Raw genomic sequence first — 19,358 nt, 5'->3', positions numbered from 1 at the left:
AAAAAAAAAAAAAAAAAAAGCCACCTACAGCCAGGTGATGGCACACACCTCCAATCCCAGCACTCAGGAGGGAGAGGCAAGCGGATCTCTGTGAGTTGCAGACCAGCCTGGTCTACAGAGTGAGTTCCAGGAGAGCCAGGGCTACAGAGAGAAACCCTGCTTCCCCACCCTCCCACACAAAAAGCCATGTGCAATAGTGTCCATCTGCGATCTTAGCTTTCTCCCGCACCTTGAGACCTTGAGACAGGGTTTTTCTGTGTTTCCCAGGCTGTCCTGGAACTTACTCTGTAGACCAGGCTGGCCTCTAACGCAGAAGCCAAACGTGGCTACGGAAAAATAAACACACACACACACACACACAAAAAAAAAACCACACAAAAAAAGACCCGAACTCAAACAAGCACCAAGATACAACGAAAGAACCAACTCCCAAAAGTGTCCTCTGATCTGCACAGGTGTGCTGTGGAATATGCACACCTGCACACGTGCACACACAAACACACACACACAGAGTCAGGAATGTTAGACTCACACACACACATATACAAAGACAGGAATGTTATACAGAGACAGGAATGTTAGATTCACACACACAGAGTCAGGAATGTTACACACACACACATATACAAAGACAGGAATGTTATACAGAGACGGGAATGTTAGACTCACACACACACACACACACACACACACACACACACACACACACACACAGAATCAGCAACGTTAGAGAAAGTCCATGCACTTGGCAACCACTTAGACACAGCAAGTCAAGAGCAACTCCTAAGTTCCTCCTCTATAGACAATTCTGGCATGCTGTGATCCCTCCCAACCTTGAGTCTAGAGTGTGGAGTCAGGGCCCTGGTTCTGAGAGCACTTGTACTGTTTATGCATTTGGTTTTGTGTCTAGCACTTGGTCATCGCCCTCACTGAACAAGGGCCATGTTTGTCTCTATTCGCTATTGAGTCTCCAGTGCCTAACATCCTGTTTGGGGCAACAAGCCTGTCAACAGTATTAAATGAATGACTGACCACACCCACCGAGTCCCAGGTGAGAGGTACTGACTACACTGTTTGAAGCAGATATAGACCCATCGTAAAAATTATCTTCCTTGTCTCCAAACAGCAGTTTCTGCCAAATGTGCTCTTTCAACCTAACATTTATATCCTGCAAACATACAAAGTAAGGAGAAAAGGATTTCCTGGTTCCTGGGTTATATTTTGCCAGACTAGCAACACTGGCCCTTTATCAGCCAAAGGGTTGGCTAAGCTGACTGCAAGGAAGCCAGAGACTTAGAAAATAAGAGACAATGCTTCCTTTCCCCGAAAAGCAATCAGTGAAGATGAACTAATATTGTGTAGGTTTTTAATACATGGATGACATCATACACTCCTGGTCTCCTTTCTGTTTTCACCTCTGACTTTCGTTAGAGTTGCTCACAGCAGCACGGAAGGTTTATTACAGGGAGCATGGCTACAGTGGTTTGAAAGAAAATGGTCCCCCAAAGGGAGTAGCACCATTACGAGGTGTGGCCTTGTTGGAGGAAGTGTGTCACTGTGGGCGTGGCTTTGCGATCTTCCATGCTGGAGGTACTCCCCACGTCTTAGGCCATTGCCTGCTGCTTGCAAGATGAACTCCTAACTACCTCTCCAGCACCATCTCTGCCTGCACACGGCCATACTCCCAGTCACCATGAAAATGAACTGAACCTCTGAAACTGTAAGTGAGGCCCCTCAATTAAATGTTCTCCTTTATAAGAGGTGCCGTGTGATGGTGTCTCTTCGCAGCAATAGAAGGCCTAAGACCATGGCCCACATCCTCTTCAGTTCAGGCCTTTAAAGCCCAGCTGTCAACCTCACCTTGACTTAAAGGAAAATCTTGCTGCTGGGCTTCTTCTCTCTGGAACTTGTAAAGGAGCCCGAGTAAGGAACAGGTGGGAAGAGGGAGCCAAAAGGCCAGAGTAAGGAGAGAGAAGTTTCTGGGGGCATCACGTCCCCCTAGATGATCAGTGAAACAGCCTCGTTTCTATAATCTCCAAGCATTGGTGTCTCATGCTGCTATGCTGTCCAGATTCCTTGTTTTGTATCTGCTCTTTTCTCTAAATTTGCCTATGACAAGAAGGGGTTGGGGCAAGGTCTGGTTTAAACACCTTGCCACTCTCTTTTGTAGGGGTTGAAACTGAGACTCATTATGTAGCCCAGGCTTGACCAAATGTCCTGAATTCCGAAGACTACTGGGTTTGCTGTCTTTAAGACAGAGGCTGAGAGTCCGTGACGTTGTGGTTCCTCTCTCAGGGAGTCTCCTCAGTACAACCTTCCTGGCTCTTAGGTTTATCCTCTCTCAGGAGACATTTACACGTCCCCGTTTCCTTAAAGACCATGGAGTCATGTCACCGTTGGCACCTGATTGTCACAATGAGAAACCAAGTCCCTTTGAGACTAAAGAACAAGCCCAAACCACAAGATAGCCAAGAGGCAGGGGCCACTATTAAACTTCTATTTTTCTACAGACAGTCTTTGATAATGGCTATAATCAAGGGTCGGGCCAGTGATGTGTTTAAATGTGTAATACAGCCGGGCGGTGGTGGCGCACGCCTTTAATCCCAGCACTCGGGAGGCAGAGGCAGGCGGATCTCTGTGAGTTCGAGACCAGCCTGGTCTACAGAGCTAGTTCCAGGACAGGAACCAAAAAGCTACAGAGAAACCCTGTCTCGAAAAAACAAAACAAAAAAAAAAAAACAAAAAAAATAAATAAATGTGGAATACACAGGATAATAGAAAACTGTCATTTAGTCAGTCATCCATTTTTCCTTCCCTCCCCATTGCAGAGGTTTGGTCTGATCAGGGAGAAGATGAGGTACCCTACAACCCCATCTGCAGTGAACACCCAGGAAGATCCCGAACACAGATTTCCACTTGGTATTTTAAAACCCGAGATGCTAGTTACACGCTACGGCATTTCTCCGACTCAGGGTTACAGTTCCACTGTCCTTAGTGCAGTCTCAAACGGGTACAACCATGAGCATGAACACTGTGAACACTACCATGCTTGCCTTCTCGGAGTGTACGCAGGGACCTGCTGGGCTGCCGCTCCAGCAAGGCTGGCATGCCAGCGAGTGCTGGCGGATTGAGCCAGTTGCAGAAATCATGACAGCTCTTGATCAGCAACTGCAGAGCATGGACACAGATGAATGTCTCAGATACATGCTTGAATGTTTTCAACATTTCAACCTCATTTCCTATCTGGCACATATTTCTTAAGTTTTTGAGACAGGGTTTTTCTGTGTGATAGTCTTAGCTGTCCTGGAACTTGATTTGTAGACCAGGTTAGCCTTGAACTCAGAGCTCTGCCTGCCTCTGCCTCCTGAGTGCTGGGATTAAAGGCGTGCACCACCACCATGTGGAAGAGATTCTTATTCAGGATGTTCATGTTTTTAGTGGGGATGTTGTGAAGCTCCTTTTGCTTCTGACAGGAGGGCGTCGGTGGACACTGCCAGAGAGCCACGCTGTTCATTAAGGGGTTTTCAGTTGTGAAATACTCGTGTTGGGATTGGTTTTTATCTTTACTCTTTTGATTTTTTTTTTTACTCTTTAGGGGCCTGCCACCCAGCTTCCAAATAAATCACACACGGAGGCTTATTCTGAGTTATGAATGTCTGGCATTACCTTGGGTTGTTTATTACCGGCTTTTCTTAACCTAAATTATTCCAACTATCTTTTGCATCTGGGCTTTTTCCTTTTCTTACTTCTGTATCTTACTCTTACTCCGCGGCTGGCTGGGTGGCCCCTGGAGCCCTCCTCTTCCTTGTTTCTCCTTCTATTTATCCTCTCTGCCTGCCAGCCCCGCCTATCCTACTGCCCATTCAGCTCTTTATTAGGCCCTCAGGTGTTTTAGACAGGCACAGCAACACAGCGTCACAGAGCTAAACAAAAGCAACATCAACAAAAGTAACCTTAAAAAATATTCTCGCAGGGCGGTGGTGGCGCACGCCTTTAATCCCAGCACTCGGGAGGCAGAGGCAGGCGGATCTCTGTGAGTTCGAGACCAGCCTGGTCTACAAGAGCTAGTTCCGGGACGGGCACCAAAGCTACAGAGAAACCCTGTCTTCAAAAACCAAAAGAAAAAAGAAAACAAAAATCTCAACACTCAAGTTCTTCATTCAACCAATCTTTCAGTCCTGTGTGGTTGAACACTTCGGTCCTAGCCAGGCAGATCCCAGCACTCGGGGAGGCAGAGGCAGGCAGATCTCTGTGAGTTCAAGGTCATCCTGGTCTACGGAAGATAAAAGAAAATGTCAGTCACTAGCTGCTATCTCCATTGTTCCTAGACACACAGTCTTCTGGCCCCACTGGCGCATCTCTGATGCGCTGGCTGGAGACTTTGGTGCAGGCTCTGAATGCTGGCTTCTGATGAACGCGTGCTCTCCGTGGCGTAGTAGCTCCTGGGCTCTGATGTGTCTTCCTCCCAAGCACTCAACTCCTCCAGGTCCTGACAGCAGGCTAGCATGTGAGCTCTTCAAGAGAGAGAGGCAGACTTCCCCCATCTGACACCTACACTTCTGTTACTACGCGTTTGTAGTAACAACCAGGAATGTGCATGTGCGAACTAAGAACGATGCAGAGACTCGCGCGACATTGGAATCATTAAAGTAGTCGCTCTCTGAGTATCACTCACCCTGAAAGTAAAGAGAGCTTCCAGGTCAGCAAAGTCACGGCCATTCTAGACTCTATGAGATCTTTTCTTAAAACACACAAACCCCCCTAAAGAGCAAGTTCAATTACCAGCAACACACGCGCGCATGCACATGCACGCGCACGCATGCGCGCAGACTAAAAGAGGCTAAGAAGGCAATTAAAGAACAGGAAATGAAGGTTGCAGCTGTTCAGTGTAGGAAGGGTCACTTGACAGCTACCTTAAAGTGTATGAAATGAGTGTGATGGGGAACAAGGAGGGTGAAGAGACTCGGCCCATAAGGGCACTTCCTGTTCCTGCAGGGGTGCTGGGTTTGGTGCCCACATCCGGAGGCTCAGAACCGCCTGTAATCCGGGTCCTGTCCTTCACAGTCAACACGAAAATACTCATGCTTCCACCCCAATTAAAACTAAAACCAAAGAAAACCTTTTTTCTATTCACCAAAGAAAAGCAACAAAAATACATGAATTCTATGGTAATGAAGTATTACACCACTGAAGACAGTGGTGGCACAAAGTGGTTTTTTTTGTTTTGTTTTTCGAGACAGGGTTTCTCTGTGGCTTTGGAGCCTGTCCTGGAACTAGCTCTGTAGACCAGGCTGGTCTCGAACTCACAGAGATCCGCCTGCCTCTGCCTCCCGAGTGCTGGGACTAAAGGCGTGCGCCACCAAGGCCCGGCTTGGCACAAAGTGTTAAATCCTTGCAAGGCAGTAGCGGGGCGGGGCGGGGCGGGGCGGGGCAGGATGGGGTGGGGGAGCACGGTGGGCAGGGAGGCTAACACATAGCCTGGCAAGTATGAAGCAATCTCAGTCTCACAGAAGTTACCGAGAATAGTACAGCGGATTCTCTCCTCTACCACTAAGGCTGCAAAGCTCTTACCCAGCATCCGGGAGAAAGTAAGACCTAGGATTGGCCCCCAGCGGATAGGCCGCCAGCATTGGGGTAGGGGGGAAAAGTCCCTCATTGGATCATCATGGTAACATCTATAAGGCTTGTCTGAATCCTTGGGGAGCAATTTCCAGACATTTTTCTTTATCGCTATGCATTCTTAAATCGAGGATGCGCTCCTGCGTACGCAGTGCCGCCCAGTTCGTGAGGCACAAGTCATGAGTAACCCACAGTGTTACTCAAGTCTGCCCTTTATGTTTCTTTTCCTTCGGTTTCGAATCTATTTTTCTTTCTTTCTTTCTTTCTTTTTTAACAATATTTATTTATTTTTCGAGACAGGGTTTCTCTGTAGCCTGGAACTAGCTCTTGTAGACTAGACTGGCCTCGAACTCAGAACTCACAGAGATCCTCCTGCCTCTGCCTCCCCAGTGCTGGGATCAAAGGCGTGCACCACCACCGCCCGGCTGAATCTATTTTTCATAGACACAGTCTCTCTCTGGTAGCTAGAACTCCTTGGTCTTTATCTTCCTCCTCCTCCCCAACGCCAGGATTATAAGCATGTCCTGCTGTGCCCAGCTCCCTACTTTTTTTTATAGGACATTTGAAAGTTAAATTTTCTGCAGACTAGCCTTATGTGGTGGTGCACTCCTTTAATCCCAGCACTTGGGAGGCAGGCAGAGGTAGATGATCTCTGAGTTTGAGGTCATCTGGTTTATAATTCGGGTTTCTGAATAGCCAGGGCTACACAGAAAGCCTGGTTGGGCGCAGGGATATGTAGGGATGGGATGGGATGGGGGATTGTTTTTGTAGACTGTCAGCTGAGAGTCTCATATTTACAGTGATGAATTAACATCTAGATCATAAGACAAAGCTGCAAATTTGGGTGCGTTATTACAGTTAAGTTAGGTCTCAAACTTGGGGCGAATGGCTGAGGTGTCTATGTCAAAACTGATTAATCAGCAATCAATCACCAGTGTCCCCTGGTAAATGGCTGAATTAATAATAATTAAAAAAAAAAAGGGCTGGGAGGTGGTGGCGTACGCCTTTAATCCCAACACTTGGAAGGCAGAGGCAGGCGGATCTCTGAATTGGAGGCCAGCCTGGTCTACACACACTGTGCATTCCAAGACAGCCAGGGCTATACAAAAAAGTTCTGTCTCAAAAAAAAAAATACAAAACAACAAAACAAAAATGTTTAGGGCTGGAGAGATGTCTTAGCTGTTAAGAGCACTGACTGCTCTTCCAGTGGGCCCTGGCTCAAGTCCCTACAGCACCTACACGGAGTTCACAATTGTCTGTAATTCCAGTTCCAGGAGATCCGATACCACCACACACACATACATGAAGGCAATATAAAATGCACATAAAAGTATTTTTTTTTTAAAAAAAGGGTATGCAAGTTTTGAGGGTCTAAGAAACGTGCTCTAAGGTATGTAAATACAAGAGGCAAAAGTCTGAGGATATGAAACCTTAAGTTGTGAGGGAATAAAAAAGTGTTTTAAGATGCATAATACAAGTCATAAAGGTCTACGAAAGTGATTTAAGGTATATAAAAATGAGTGTCAGGCAGATCTCCAAGTTCCAGGACAGCCAAGGTTACACAGAGAAACCCTTTCTCGAAAAACAAAACAAACAACAAACAAAAACCTAAGACTCCAGAGTTTTAACATTAATCAACGAAGTTCTGATAAAATATTAATCCCTGGTAAAGAATTGCTACTATTATAGTCACAAGCTCAAAACTGTAAATCTCCTTTGGTTGTCTTCTAAATATAGACTTTAAAATGCTTCTCTCTGTGCTGAAAACACCTCTAAACTTAAAAAATTCATGCCAGGTGGTGGTGGCTTAACCCCTGAACGCTAGAGTTCGAGGCCAGCCTGATCTCCAAAGGGAGTTCCAGGACAGCCAAGGCTATTGCAGAAAATATTACACAGGGAAAAACAAAAACAAATTCATGTAAGCTTCAGAGAGTCGTCCGTCTCTCACGGGTCAAACGAACTCCAGATAAATACCCCTGTCAATCAACAGGCCGGTTTCCCACCTGCCTGAGGGTGGGGGTCTCTCCCCCCCTTTCCTGGTTCTTGAGATTTCCCTCCCCAAACCAGGGCCATGGGCGGGAAAGTTTCAAGTGTACACCCAAGATCAAAATGTCCCCAAACTTTGCCTTCTCTCCCTAGTCTCTGTCCAGGCACGTTTCAAGTCAACAGCAACAACGTGCCGGCTCCAGGGGTCCCTTCGGAATCTGCATCCTAGACAGACCCCAAAGCAGCTCTAGCCCCAGGTGATCCAGCCAGTCAGCTCCAGGTGACCTGCAGAACCTGGGCAGAAACAGTGGGGGAACAGTCTGCACCCCTCTTTCTCTTTCCGGCCTCGGTCGGAATTTCAGCTTTCCAGAGTCCCTGACAACGCCTGGATTTCAGCCACAACGACCCCAAAGGTTGGGATGTTATGTCTCAAATCCCAGCTGAATGGCTGAGACGATATTAACATATCCAAGACGACGTAGGAAGGATGCAGGCAGGTCCTCCCGGCTGTCATCCCCCCCCTCCCCGCCCTCTACCCAGGGACTGGCGGTACTGCCCTTTTCTTAGAAGCTCTTCTCCATATAATCCAGTCATTTGGGCTACGTCTATCCTTTTTTGGTCCCCCTTGGCATCTTAGTCGCTGCTCCAAGTTTCCCTCTCTCCACTCTCCTCACGTGGCCTGGCTCAGAGTCATGGACCTCTCCAGACGCCTCCCGCTATGCTCTCCCTCATAGCTGCAGAAAACAAAACAACAAAACCCTTGTCCTTTCCCCACACCTAGGAGCAAAAATGTCTTCCTTTTCATTCAAATTAATAAGTATTTGTTAAAAAATAAATATTTGTTGAGTGCAGCGTACGTACCAGGCTGTTAGAAGGCCTGAGAATTTATTCAAGAACAAAAACCCTGTTAAGGTAAATCAGTTGGACAAGTTAACCTAAGTTATTGTTTTAATGTGAGAAACAGAGACTCCAGCTTTCATAAGTGGGGAATGGAAGGTCTCTGCAAAGAGGGGCAGCTATGAGATTCGTGCCTCTAGTTTTCCTACTGCCGCTTCTCCTAGTGAAAGCGCTGACTTTTAAGTCTTCAGTTCGTCGAAACTCGTTCTACAAACGACGAATCCAAACTCCACAGTAGTGTCTTCAGGTGCGGCTGTAATCACTTTCTCTGCACCATGCTCACCTGACGTCGGGCCTCCCAGCCTGGTGTGCTGAGCGGTCGGTCCTGCCGAGGCCCGCGCCTCTGCCAGGTGTTGCCTCTCTCGACAGAGCAGAGCTAGAGAGAAATTCATTCTCGAGAGCCCCGGGGCGACTCGGCTCGGGGAACCGGCTACTCCAGGTAGCCTCGCCCACTGCAATGCAATCTGGGTGGTTTTTCCAGATCCCCCGCCCAGTCCCAGCCCCCGCGACTCCTAAGGAGGAGGTTGGCTCCAGGGACTCCGGGGCTAGGGCGGGGCTGCGAGGCGTCCTTGAAGCCCGGGAGAGGCAGGCGAGGACCTAGGTGGTACCAGCGCCCTCTCGGGGGCGGAGAGCGAGCCAGGCCTCCCGCTCTCCCGGACGCCGCTGCCACCTGCTCCGCTTGCCATCCGCCTCCCGCCGCACCCCATCTTACAGGGAAACGCGCATCGCCGGCCTCCGACTCCCCTCCCTTACTCCCCAGAGTCTAGGCTTCCACTAACAAACATCCCTGGGAGAGTACCGACGGGTTCCAGGGGTTGCAAGGGCGTGGCGGCCGCGTTTGACACCAAGAATACTCGGGGCCGCTTACCTGCCACTAAACTAGTAATATTTCCCAAGAATAGACCGGGTTGAAAGAGAAAACTCGAGGGAACTACACCTCTAGTGCTTTTCTAAAATGTCAACATGACCTTCCTTGCCCCTTGGTGGCTCGTGGCTGGGGGTGGAGTTGCCAGTGGCGCAAGAGTCTGTGGGCGCACGCTGAGCTGGAGACCTTAGTCAAGTCACACTCCCAGAGCAAATTCAAGAGACGGGTGGAGGGCGTGAGGACAGGGCAAGAAATTTAACAAAAAGCTTGTTTGGCCGGATTCACGGAGGTCTTTTTAGGCCGGCAGGCAGGTACATTTTATTTTGTATCCAAAGGAAATCACAGTTAAAAGTGCTCCGATCCTGGAGGGCGTTCCGGCCTCAAACTAGCAGCAGACATAACAAAGTGTATGATAGAGAAGGGGCTGCAGGGTTCTTCCTCCCGGGGTCCCCTAGCTGCTGTGAGCACTGTGGTTGCGCCCCGGGACCTGCCTAGTTAGCCTGGCATCGGGTTCTGCGGCTGGGGGTTTGGGGGTGGCTCGTCGCCCCGAGGTGGAGAGCGAACGCCAGCTCCCGCTCCGGGTCGACGGGCAGGGCCCGCAGGACTTGACCCTCCCGCTGTTTGTACTTGGAGGTGTGCTGGGCTCAGGGGCGGCTGTCCCCGAGTTCCGCAATTGCCCGCGCCACCTACCCGGGCGGCCGGAGGCCGGTCCCTCCCAGGCGCCGCGCCCAGAGCCTCACCTCTGGCCTCCTTTGGCCTCCCGACGCCTTGGCCTTTCGCGCGACCCTTCAGCTCCTAACCCCACCGCCAAGGCTTCCCTCCAGCTCCCTCACCTCTCCGTCCCCTCGAGCGGGGACCCTTTCCCCGCCGTCGCGGGCCCTAGGCCCCCTACCCCTTTCCCGGTCTGGCCTTGGCTACCCCGAGGGTGACAACTCGCTCTTCCCCGCCTCCTCCCCTCCTCCTCTCCAGCCCCGGCCTCCCCATTCATCCAGCCTTTGTCTCCCGCCCCCTCCTCGCCCTCCCCCTCCAACCCCCCCCCCACCGCTGCCACGTCGTGGTTTGAAGGAGCCAATGGGCGGGCGCCGCCAGGTGTCTCTTACCTGCACCACGTGGGGGAGGGGGAAAGGGGCGGGCAGGTAGAGCCACATCCCAACACAGAAAGGCTTTCAGCCATTGCTCGCGCCTCCCGGGGGTGCAGCTGGGCTCCTCGGCTTTTTTTCATAGACGCACCAGCAATTGGATACAGAAAGGGCAGGCCTGCTGCTCCCTCCTTCCACCCCCCTTCCTGCCCTGGGTGTGGAGCGCCGGCCAGGTGTGGGCTTGGGTGGTTGGTTACCGCCTTTTGCCCTGGCGGCCGCGAGGAGGGGGGTGGGCGCTTTCTTTTTCTCTTGGAAGAGGCTTTTAGTACAGGTTTTCTCGTTCTCACTTCCAACCCCACCTCGCCACCTCCCGAACCCCCTCCTCCCCCTCCCCACCTATCGTCATGACGGCGTCTCCGGATTACTTGGTGGTGCTTTTTGGGATCACTGCTGGGGCCACCGGAGCCAAGCTGGGTTCAGATGAGAAGGAACTGATCCTGCTGTTATGGAAAGTCGTGGATTTGGCCAACAAGAAGGTACTGCACAACGTTCTGGTCCAAACAAGGCGTGGGGCAAGAACTTTATCGTAGAAGTTAGAGAGGAGATAGAGGGCTTTTTTTTCTCTTTTTTGTTTGCACGCGTATGAAGCGGGGCCCCCGAGGCCTAGAGAATCCATAGTAAAGCAAACCTTTTGACTAAACCACCTTGGGGCCATTTCAGTCTTCCGAAACCTGACCCAGGTAGAGAGGCCCGCGCTGCCGAGCCACGTTCTCTGCGGGTCGTGGGACGCCTGGGCCAGGCTGTGGTTCTTGGGGCGCTGGGGTCCCTTCTAGGGCCTCGGCGACTTGATCCGGGTAGGGTGGGGGTGGGGCGGGGGAGCCGAGACCAGATCCCTGGCCGTCCAGGGAGCCTTGATTCTGCTGCTGGGTACCTGGAAAGCCTCGAGCCGCCCGGGGGAAGGCGGGGAGGAGAAAGAATTTTCAAATTGAAAAGGGGGAACTGACCCCTTATTCTCCACCCTTCACCCCCCAAGGTGGGACAGTTGCACGAAGTACTAGTTAGACCGGATCAGTTGGAACTGACGGAGGATTGTAAAGAAGAAACTAAAATTGACGCCGAAAGCCTGTCTTCCGCGCCGCAGCTGGACCAAGCCCTCCGACAGGTGACAGTTTGGGCCGGGCCACGCCGTCCACCCCCATTTCCGCGGCCTCCAGACCCTACCCAGCCCTGTGACTCCACGCCCTCGTGGAGCGGTCTCTGCTTGTTTCTGGGGCGGGGTGGCGAGACTCCCAGCCTTGTGTGTGGGCGTCCGGCAGGAGGGCGGGGAGGGGTTCTGGAGGGGGGCTGCTGTGCTTCTTCCTGGCCCCCCGAGTCTTGGGATAGAAATGGATAGAAATTCGCAGGACTCCTGCGTAGTTCTTTGGGCGGGAGTATCAGTCGCGTTTTCCCCCGGCGAAGTTTGAATCCTAGCTCCCGCAAGCCCAAGCGCAGTCCCTAGTGAGTCTGGGTCTGTAGCCCAAGCACATAGAGGAGCAGACCATCCGTGCACCCGTCATCCCGAGCTACTTCTAGCTCCTGAGCGCCCGCCTGATTTCAGCCTCAAGTCTTAATTTCCAAAGGCTCGGCTTCCTCATTGCTTCTTTAGTGCCTTGATTGGGATCCCAGGGAGGGGTTGCAAGTACGGACCTGTGGGCCTGCCTGTTGGGTCACCGTGGAGCTGGCGGGATCCCCTGTAGGAATTGAGGTGACCTAAAAACTGCTGTGCATGCTGACGGTTGCTAGAAACCTGGGTAGGGCGGGTCTCAACACCTGTGCAGCGCTGTATTCTGCGCTCTCCCAGCCTCTGCCTTAGCGCAGGAGTCTCCTATTAAAGGAGGAAGTTATTTCTACAGTATTTTCTAAGAAAGTGTTACCCGCCTTACAGCGTTCTGCTTATTCAGTACCCCCCGCGTGCGTATCGGAAGTGGGTGATTTAAAGCTGGAACATCCCAACATTTAAAAGGCAGCCCCGTGGAATGATGTAATCTGGAGGCAAACTGTGAAAAGAGACCTCCGATAGGGCTAGGGATAGGCTCATCCTGAATATAAGGGTTGCTGGTTAGTGAAACCCACTTCTCCCCAGCGGAAAAGCTCCAGATTGGTTGGAAAAGCATCCTTGCCTAGGACAAAGTGACAGGTTGGGGGTGGGGGTTGTGATAATCCCCGCGTCTGGCCTCAGAGTCCTCAGGACGATTTTTCTCTGATTATCTTCAAGTTGGACCCATTTGACATGTTTGTAAATTTTGCTTTAGTTGCCTCCCTCCCGTGTTCTTGGTTCTTGCAGTTTAACCAGTCAGTGAGCAATGAGCTGAACATTGGGGTAGGCACTTCCTTCTGTTTGTGTACTGACGGGCAGCTTCATGTCAGGCAGATCCTGCATCCCGAGGCTTCCAAGAAGGTAAGAGTGCTGGCTTCTGGAGAAGTGGATGTTCTCAGCGGGGGTGACTTGGGGAATCTGAAAACAAACGAACAAACCACGTGGTTTATTCAAATATGTTTATTCCGGCTTCTGGAAAAACAGCTGTACTTTGGGGGTTGTCTGGAGGCTTTTTTTCATCCAGATTATTCTACTTTTAAAGAAGGGCAGACCGGGACTTCTGTCTAATGGTGCAGCTTTTCGTTTTGGAAATGTAAACATGTTTTGAATCAAAAGGATGGTGGTGAAAGTCTCAAAGTGGCCTGAACTTGACACTGCTGTACTTGCAAGCAGGTGATAAAACTGTAGTGAACAAGGGGTAACACGGTAGATTTAACATTATGTATATTTTATCACGATTGAAAAACTCATGTAATTTTCATGGAGGTGTCTGGGATTGGAGTAATTTTATAGGTATCCATCAGTGATTAAAACATCATCTTTGTTATGTATTCAGCTTGACACTGCATTTTCCAAAGCTAATATAAGGTTTGAATTTTTGTCACTTACAGTAGAAAAGACTGGTATTTTACTGCCTTGAGGTAATTTTCTTGTGTGAAATGCTTTATCTATGAAAGAGAATCAAAAATCTTCCAAACTTCTAAATACTTTTATTTAGGGCTGTTTAGATAACGATTACCAACATAAACAATATTTTAGAATACTCCCTTTGATTTGAAGTGTTGAAAACCAAATTTTAAAGGTTTTGTTTGTTTTTGTAAATGGGTGGATTTTTTTTTTTTTTTTTGAGACAGTCTGGCTCTGGAGTCCAGGGTAGCCTCAAAGTCCAGGCACTCCTGCCTCGTCTGTGTGTTGGGATTGAGGATGCACTGAAATCTTCTCTCAGTAGGGTTACCTTTACTGCCGTTTCTCAATGTGGAAAAGACCATGCAATAAGCAAAACTAGTCTTACCCTGGATCTCCCGTTTCTCTCGCTGGGAAGAGTGTTTTTCGACAGGACAGTGAAGAGCATAGACAACTGGCCCAGTGTAGCTGATTTGTGCTGATGTCGTTTCTCTTAACAGTGTAGGTTGTGGCAGGCACTGAGGCTGGAAAGATTGTGTCAGGCTAAGAAGGTTGGTAGATGGACAGAGACACGGGCAGGTACAGTTAGCCCAGACTCCATTGTCTTCATTCTCTGAAGCAGAAAAAGCTACTAAGTTAGTTAAATGTATAATGGCTTGAAAATCTGCAGAAGAAGCCCCAGGTCCTCCACCTTGAAGGTGATCAGTCCTTTAGTAGCTGGTTGATGTTCTGGAATGGTCTACCAGTCACCATGTCATGGACTCAGAAGTACAAAGGAGGCTTCCCCTCCAACCCCCAAGTCATAGACAAAGGGCCTAGAGGCAAAAAACTTTTTATAATAATTTAACCTCTCCCAGTTTTTTGAGATGGTTATAGCCCAGGCTAGCCTTTCAGTGTTTTGGGAGATGGTCTATAGAGCCTCTCCTCTTATTTTCTCAGGTTCTGGGTTACAGGTCAGGGCCATTGTCCCCTGCCCCCCTACCCCGGTTTCTTCTGTTTTTTTAGATGGCTTGTTTTGAAGGGGAGAAAACTTGCAGAGAAAATAAGTTTGCTACACAATAAACAATAGGTGAAAAATTTCCCCTAACATTAGAGTATTATATTTAAATTATATATAAAATATATAATATATATTGAATACTGTGGGTGGAAGCATTATTTTTGCAATGGCATTTATACTATACAAACTTGTTTACTTTGCTTTATAACTTAGTGTAATGTCAATACATTTATAAACACTAAATAAAATGTTGTCTTTCAAATGGGAATAGTGATTTAAACCGATGTTTTCTGTTGGGTGAGTTAGTGCTGTAGATTTTCATGACCATAAGGCGTTGTGAAGATTCATGCTTCATGCAGTTCTTCAAACCAATCATGCTGATTTCACCTACAGTATAAGGAGATCAAAATGAGTAGAATCCACTAGAGATGTCATTATATATTTACTATTTCCTGGCTGGAGAGATAGATGGCCCAGCAGTGAGAGCACTTGCTCTTGAGAAGGACCTGGCTTTGGTTCCACATGGTGGCTCATAACCATCTGTAACTCCAGTTCCAAGGGATCCAAAGCCTGCTTGTAACTGCTGTGGGCAACAGGCGTAGTCATGGTGTACATAAACATAAAGGCAAAATGCTTACACATATAAAAATTTTTAAGCTTTTTTAAAAAACAAGTATTTTTTTTTAAAAAAAAAAAGGTAAATGGGAATTTCAAGTTTATGAACATTAACAATTATGAATTTAAAAACCTCTAGGGCTAGAGGTGGCTCAGCACATAAAGATGTTTGCCTCCAAGCTGAATAGAGTTCAGCCCCTCGACCCGCATGGTAGAAGGAGAAATCCTGACTTTTCCAAGTAGCTCTGACCTCCGCATTCATGTAATGGCAAGTGTGTTGCTCCACCCAGCACATAATGTTAAAAGGGGGGGGGTGTCTAAATTCTTCCTTGTAAGAAGTTAGTTTTATCCATAAACGGTGATGCGCACCTCAAACGCTGTGCTCTTGAACAGCTGAGCCAGGATGTGAGTTCAAAACCAGCCTGGGGTCATGGACTGTAGGTTATGAATGAAAAGCAGAAGCCCAGAATTGCTTCAGCTACGCAGTGTTCGTCTGGCATCCTGGGTTCATCCCCCAGCCTGCGTGAAACTAGGTGTGGAGGCTTATTCAAGGCAGGTGGCAGGGGATGAGAACTTTTCCAGGCTTAGCCAGGCATGGTGCACACACCCTTAGTCTCAGAACTCTGGAGGCAGAGGCAGGTGAATACCTGAGTCTGAGGCCAATCTGGTTGTGAAAGAAAGAAAAGAGAGGAAAAAAAGGGTCAAGGTTTGCCCAGCCTTGAGTTTGAGGTCAGCCTGGGTTGACACAGGGAGACTCTTGTCTTACACAAACAAACATTGACAAAAGACCTTAGCCAGCGGTGTAGTATTTGTTTATCTGCACAGTGATCCTTACTAGCTGAGAGTGGAGTAAGAGGTAAGAACCGCAGGTAACTTTCTCCTCTCTTTGGCATAAAGAGCCCTTTCCTTTTTGGTCCTTTGCTAGGAATTGAACCTTGAGAGCATTGCACATGCTCGGGAGGCCCCCCCCTGGCTTTTTTGAGACAGTTTTAGTATATAACTCAGGCTGGCATGGTCTCTCAATTCTCTAGCCTCCCCCCTGGAATTATGTGCACTCTACTCTGTCTAGTTGTGTCTTTTTGTTCACATGTGCATTTGTGTGTGAGTGTGAGCGTGCACACATGCATTTCTCACACTGAGGTCAGGGGATAGATACTTTGGAGTCCATTCTCTCCCTCCACTGTGATGTGGGTCTCAGGGATCAAAATCAAGCCATTGGGTTTAAGCATTTTTCTCTCTGAGCCACCTGAGCAGCCTGTGGTTTGTTTGCTTGTTTAAGATTTATTTTGCCGGGCGGTGGTGGCACACGCCTTTAATCCCAGCACTCGGGAGGCAGAGGCAGGCGGATCTCTGTGAGTTCGAGACCAGCCTGGTCTACAGAGCTAGTTCCAGGACAGGCTCCAAAGCCACAGAAAAACCCTGTCTTGAAAAACCACAAAAAAAAAAAAAAAAAAAAGATTTATTTTAATTTTTGTATGTTTTGGTGGTTTGCCTGCACGGATCATGTTTGCTGTGTGCATGCATGCCTGTGGCGGTCGAAGAGACTGTCAGATCCCCGGGCCTGAAATGACAGGTGATTGTGAGTCACTGTGTGAGTGCTGGGAAATGAACAGGTGTTTAACCACTGAGCCCCCATCAGCCCTTGTGATGCATAGTTTAAAATCCAATTCAGATTCTCAGGTAAAGCCAGAACAATGGGCAAAAACGGATATGGAACTATAATTTGGCTCAAAAGTAATCTTTTGCAAAGTATAGGGACTTCACTATTCCTAGCTTGTATAATAACAAATATGCATATTACTGGGACTCAACAGATCTTACCAGTTAATCGTAGACTAAATTTATCTGTGTAAAAACTGATACCTAAAACCACAGACGGTCTAAAATGATAACAGCTGGAAAAAGTGTATTACAACCTGAAATACAGCAACCCAATGTTGCACATATATAATAGCTTCAGAAAGGGTTTGATCGGGGTGAGGAGTGGCTCAGCACTTAGCAGAGGATCTGTTCAGTTCCCTGCCCTCACATCTGGGCTCCTGTCCCAGAGGTTCTGACAACCTCTTCTGGCTTCATGAGAACCCACACACATCTGGTGTGCGTGCAGGTGACTCTGCACAGATACACAAGACTAAATTAAAATAAAATAAAAAAAAAAAGGCTTGATGCCGAGTGGTGGTGGTGCACACCTTTAATCCCAGCACTCGGGAGACGGAGGCTGGAGGACCTCTGTGGATTCGAGGCCAGCCTGGTCTACAGAGCGAGTTCCAAGACAGGTAAGGCTACACAGAGGAAACCCTGTCTCCAAAACAAAACAAGCAGAAAACAGAAATGGTTTGATTAGAAGACAACAGTGAACCAAAAACATTGCTATCTGTTTCGTTACAATGAGACGACTATGAAATTGCTGCGGGATCTAGTGTATCGTGACCAAGCATTAAGAAAAAGAGCCATTCCACATTGAATTTTATATTTCTAAAAATTGTGGTAAATTGCACAATATTCCGTTCATAGGTTCCTAGTTATTAGAGAAATATGGACCAGATTCACCTCGGTAACAGCATCTGCCTTCTCCTCCCTCAGAATGTATTACTACCTGAATGCTTCTATTCCTTTTTTGATCTTCGAAAAGAATTCAAGAAATGTTGCCCTGGCTCACCTGATATTGACAAGCTGGACGTAGCAGTGATGGCCGAGAGTATCCTTTAAAGTTATTTAAGAAGGCTTTGTACCCCTATCCCGTGCTTTTCTTTTTCTTTTCTTTTTTTCTTTTCCTTTTTTCTTTTTGTTGTTTTTTTTTTTTTTAATTTAAGTTTTGGAATTAAGAGTGGTGTTATGGCCTGGAGGGAGGTTGCCTTCAGACTTGTAGGTATCCTCCCTGAGAGCCCCCGAGTGCTGGCATTAAAGGCATTAACCACTGTACCTGGTCAGGGAAATGCTTTAAACTTTGTCAGTGTGCGTTCCTGTTGAAACTGTTGACATATACTGTACCAGGAGGAAGTAACGGTGTAAATGATAGGTGTCTTTCAGAGTAGTCACCGCTGAACTGGAGCTGATAAGTGGTTTAGAGGTTTATGTGAGGTGGTTGCATTTCTGGTAATAAATATGTGAATGTATCTTATATAAGGGTGAGAGAGAGAGAGAGAGAGAGAGAATGACACACACATAGACAGTTGATGGATTAGAAAAAAAATCGGAAGAATTTACACTCTCTACAGATCCCAAAGCCATGGTTACTTTGCGCCTGGTTACTTTGGTCTTGGGGTCCATTTGGCTTCCTTGTAGTAGATAAGATTTTGCTTCTAAGTGTCCTTTAGACTTGACCTGTTTAAAAAATATATACCAGCCAGGTCTTGTGATCATAATAAGATACTTGGGGGCATGATAAAACAGGGACTAAGCCAAGAAGTCATGGAGCACACCTTTAATCCCAGCACCGGGAGGCGGAGGCAGGTGTACACACCTGTGAGTTTGAAGCCAGCTAGAGATAACGTGGTGAGACCGTCTCAGAAAACAGAGAGAGGGAAGCAGATTGTCCCTGAAGTATTTTCTCACAGAGATAGTGTTTTCCTTCTTCCCTCTCTCCTCTCCCCTCCCCCCTCCCTTCCTTCCTCTCTTCCTTCCTTTATTTCTTTTTAAGACAGGATCTCACTGTCCTACAGTTCACTAGGAAGACCAGAGACCCTTCTCTCTCCCAAGTGCTAAGATAAAGGTGTATGCCACCTGGCTGTGAAAATAGTATATTGGACACTTCATATATTGTTAAATTAAGTTTCAATGCTTAGAAATCTTAGATCACAAGGGTCCCAGTGTTTGAGAATTGGGCTGTGTTGGTCCAACACTGTGCTTGGGGTACTGGAGAGATGCTTCTGCAGTTAAGAGTTCTTGCTTGAGTGTTGGCCATCCACATGGGGTGGAACTCTAGGTTCAGGGGATTAGATCTTCTTCTGGCCCCTGTGGGTACCAGGTACCTACATGGTGTGCACATATATTGTAGACATCACACATCCATATAAAAAACAAAAATCACAAAATCTTTTAAAAAATATTAATAGCCATGCAAATTTGTTTCCTTTAACCTGGAGCATCATCCTGAAGTCCAACTTAAGTTTGTTTTTTTTTTTAGGATTGTGGGGCTGCTGGTACTTATTGCCATTGTCCTTTTTCTTCCCATAAGGCACCAGGCTGTTTTCAACTCACGATTCTCTACCTCCACCTCCGTAGTGCTCGGATTTCACCACCAAAACTGTACATTGCTTAAACTCTCTCATTGTTTTGAATAACTAAAACCTCATTCCCCACCCCACCCTCACCCCC

The 19,358-nt window shown here is 48.0% G+C and overlaps 1 protein-coding gene across 3 annotated transcripts in view; it reads left to right on the top strand.

Annotated features, from left to right (window-relative positions):
• The first annotated feature begins 10,697 nt into the window (after positions 1-10,697).
• The window catches only part of Esrp1 (epithelial splicing regulatory protein 1), a 45,966-nt gene continuing 37,305 nt past the window's right edge, over positions 10,698-19,358 (top strand). For all 3 annotated transcript variants that reach the window (XM_013351827.2, XM_005362310.2, XM_005362309.2), the window contains exons 1-4: positions 10,698-10,982; positions 11,480-11,608; positions 12,770-12,883; positions 17,625-17,739. In XM_013351827.2, coding sequence (XP_013207281.1) covers positions 10,851-10,982; positions 11,480-11,608; positions 12,770-12,883; positions 17,625-17,739 — 490 coding nt within the window. In that variant the 5' untranslated portion in view covers positions 10,698-10,850. The remainder of the gene's footprint in view (positions 10,983-11,479; positions 11,609-12,769; positions 12,884-17,624; positions 17,740-19,358) is intronic.

Source organism: Microtus ochrogaster, linkage group LG5, assembly GCF_000317375.1.
Source record: "Microtus ochrogaster isolate Prairie Vole_2 linkage group LG5, MicOch1.0, whole genome shotgun sequence".
Lineage (NCBI taxonomy): Eukaryota > Metazoa > Chordata > Mammalia > Rodentia > Cricetidae > Microtus > Microtus ochrogaster.
The sequence above is the reverse complement of the archived record's forward strand: the minus strand, read 5'-3'. Positions and strand labels throughout refer to the sequence as shown.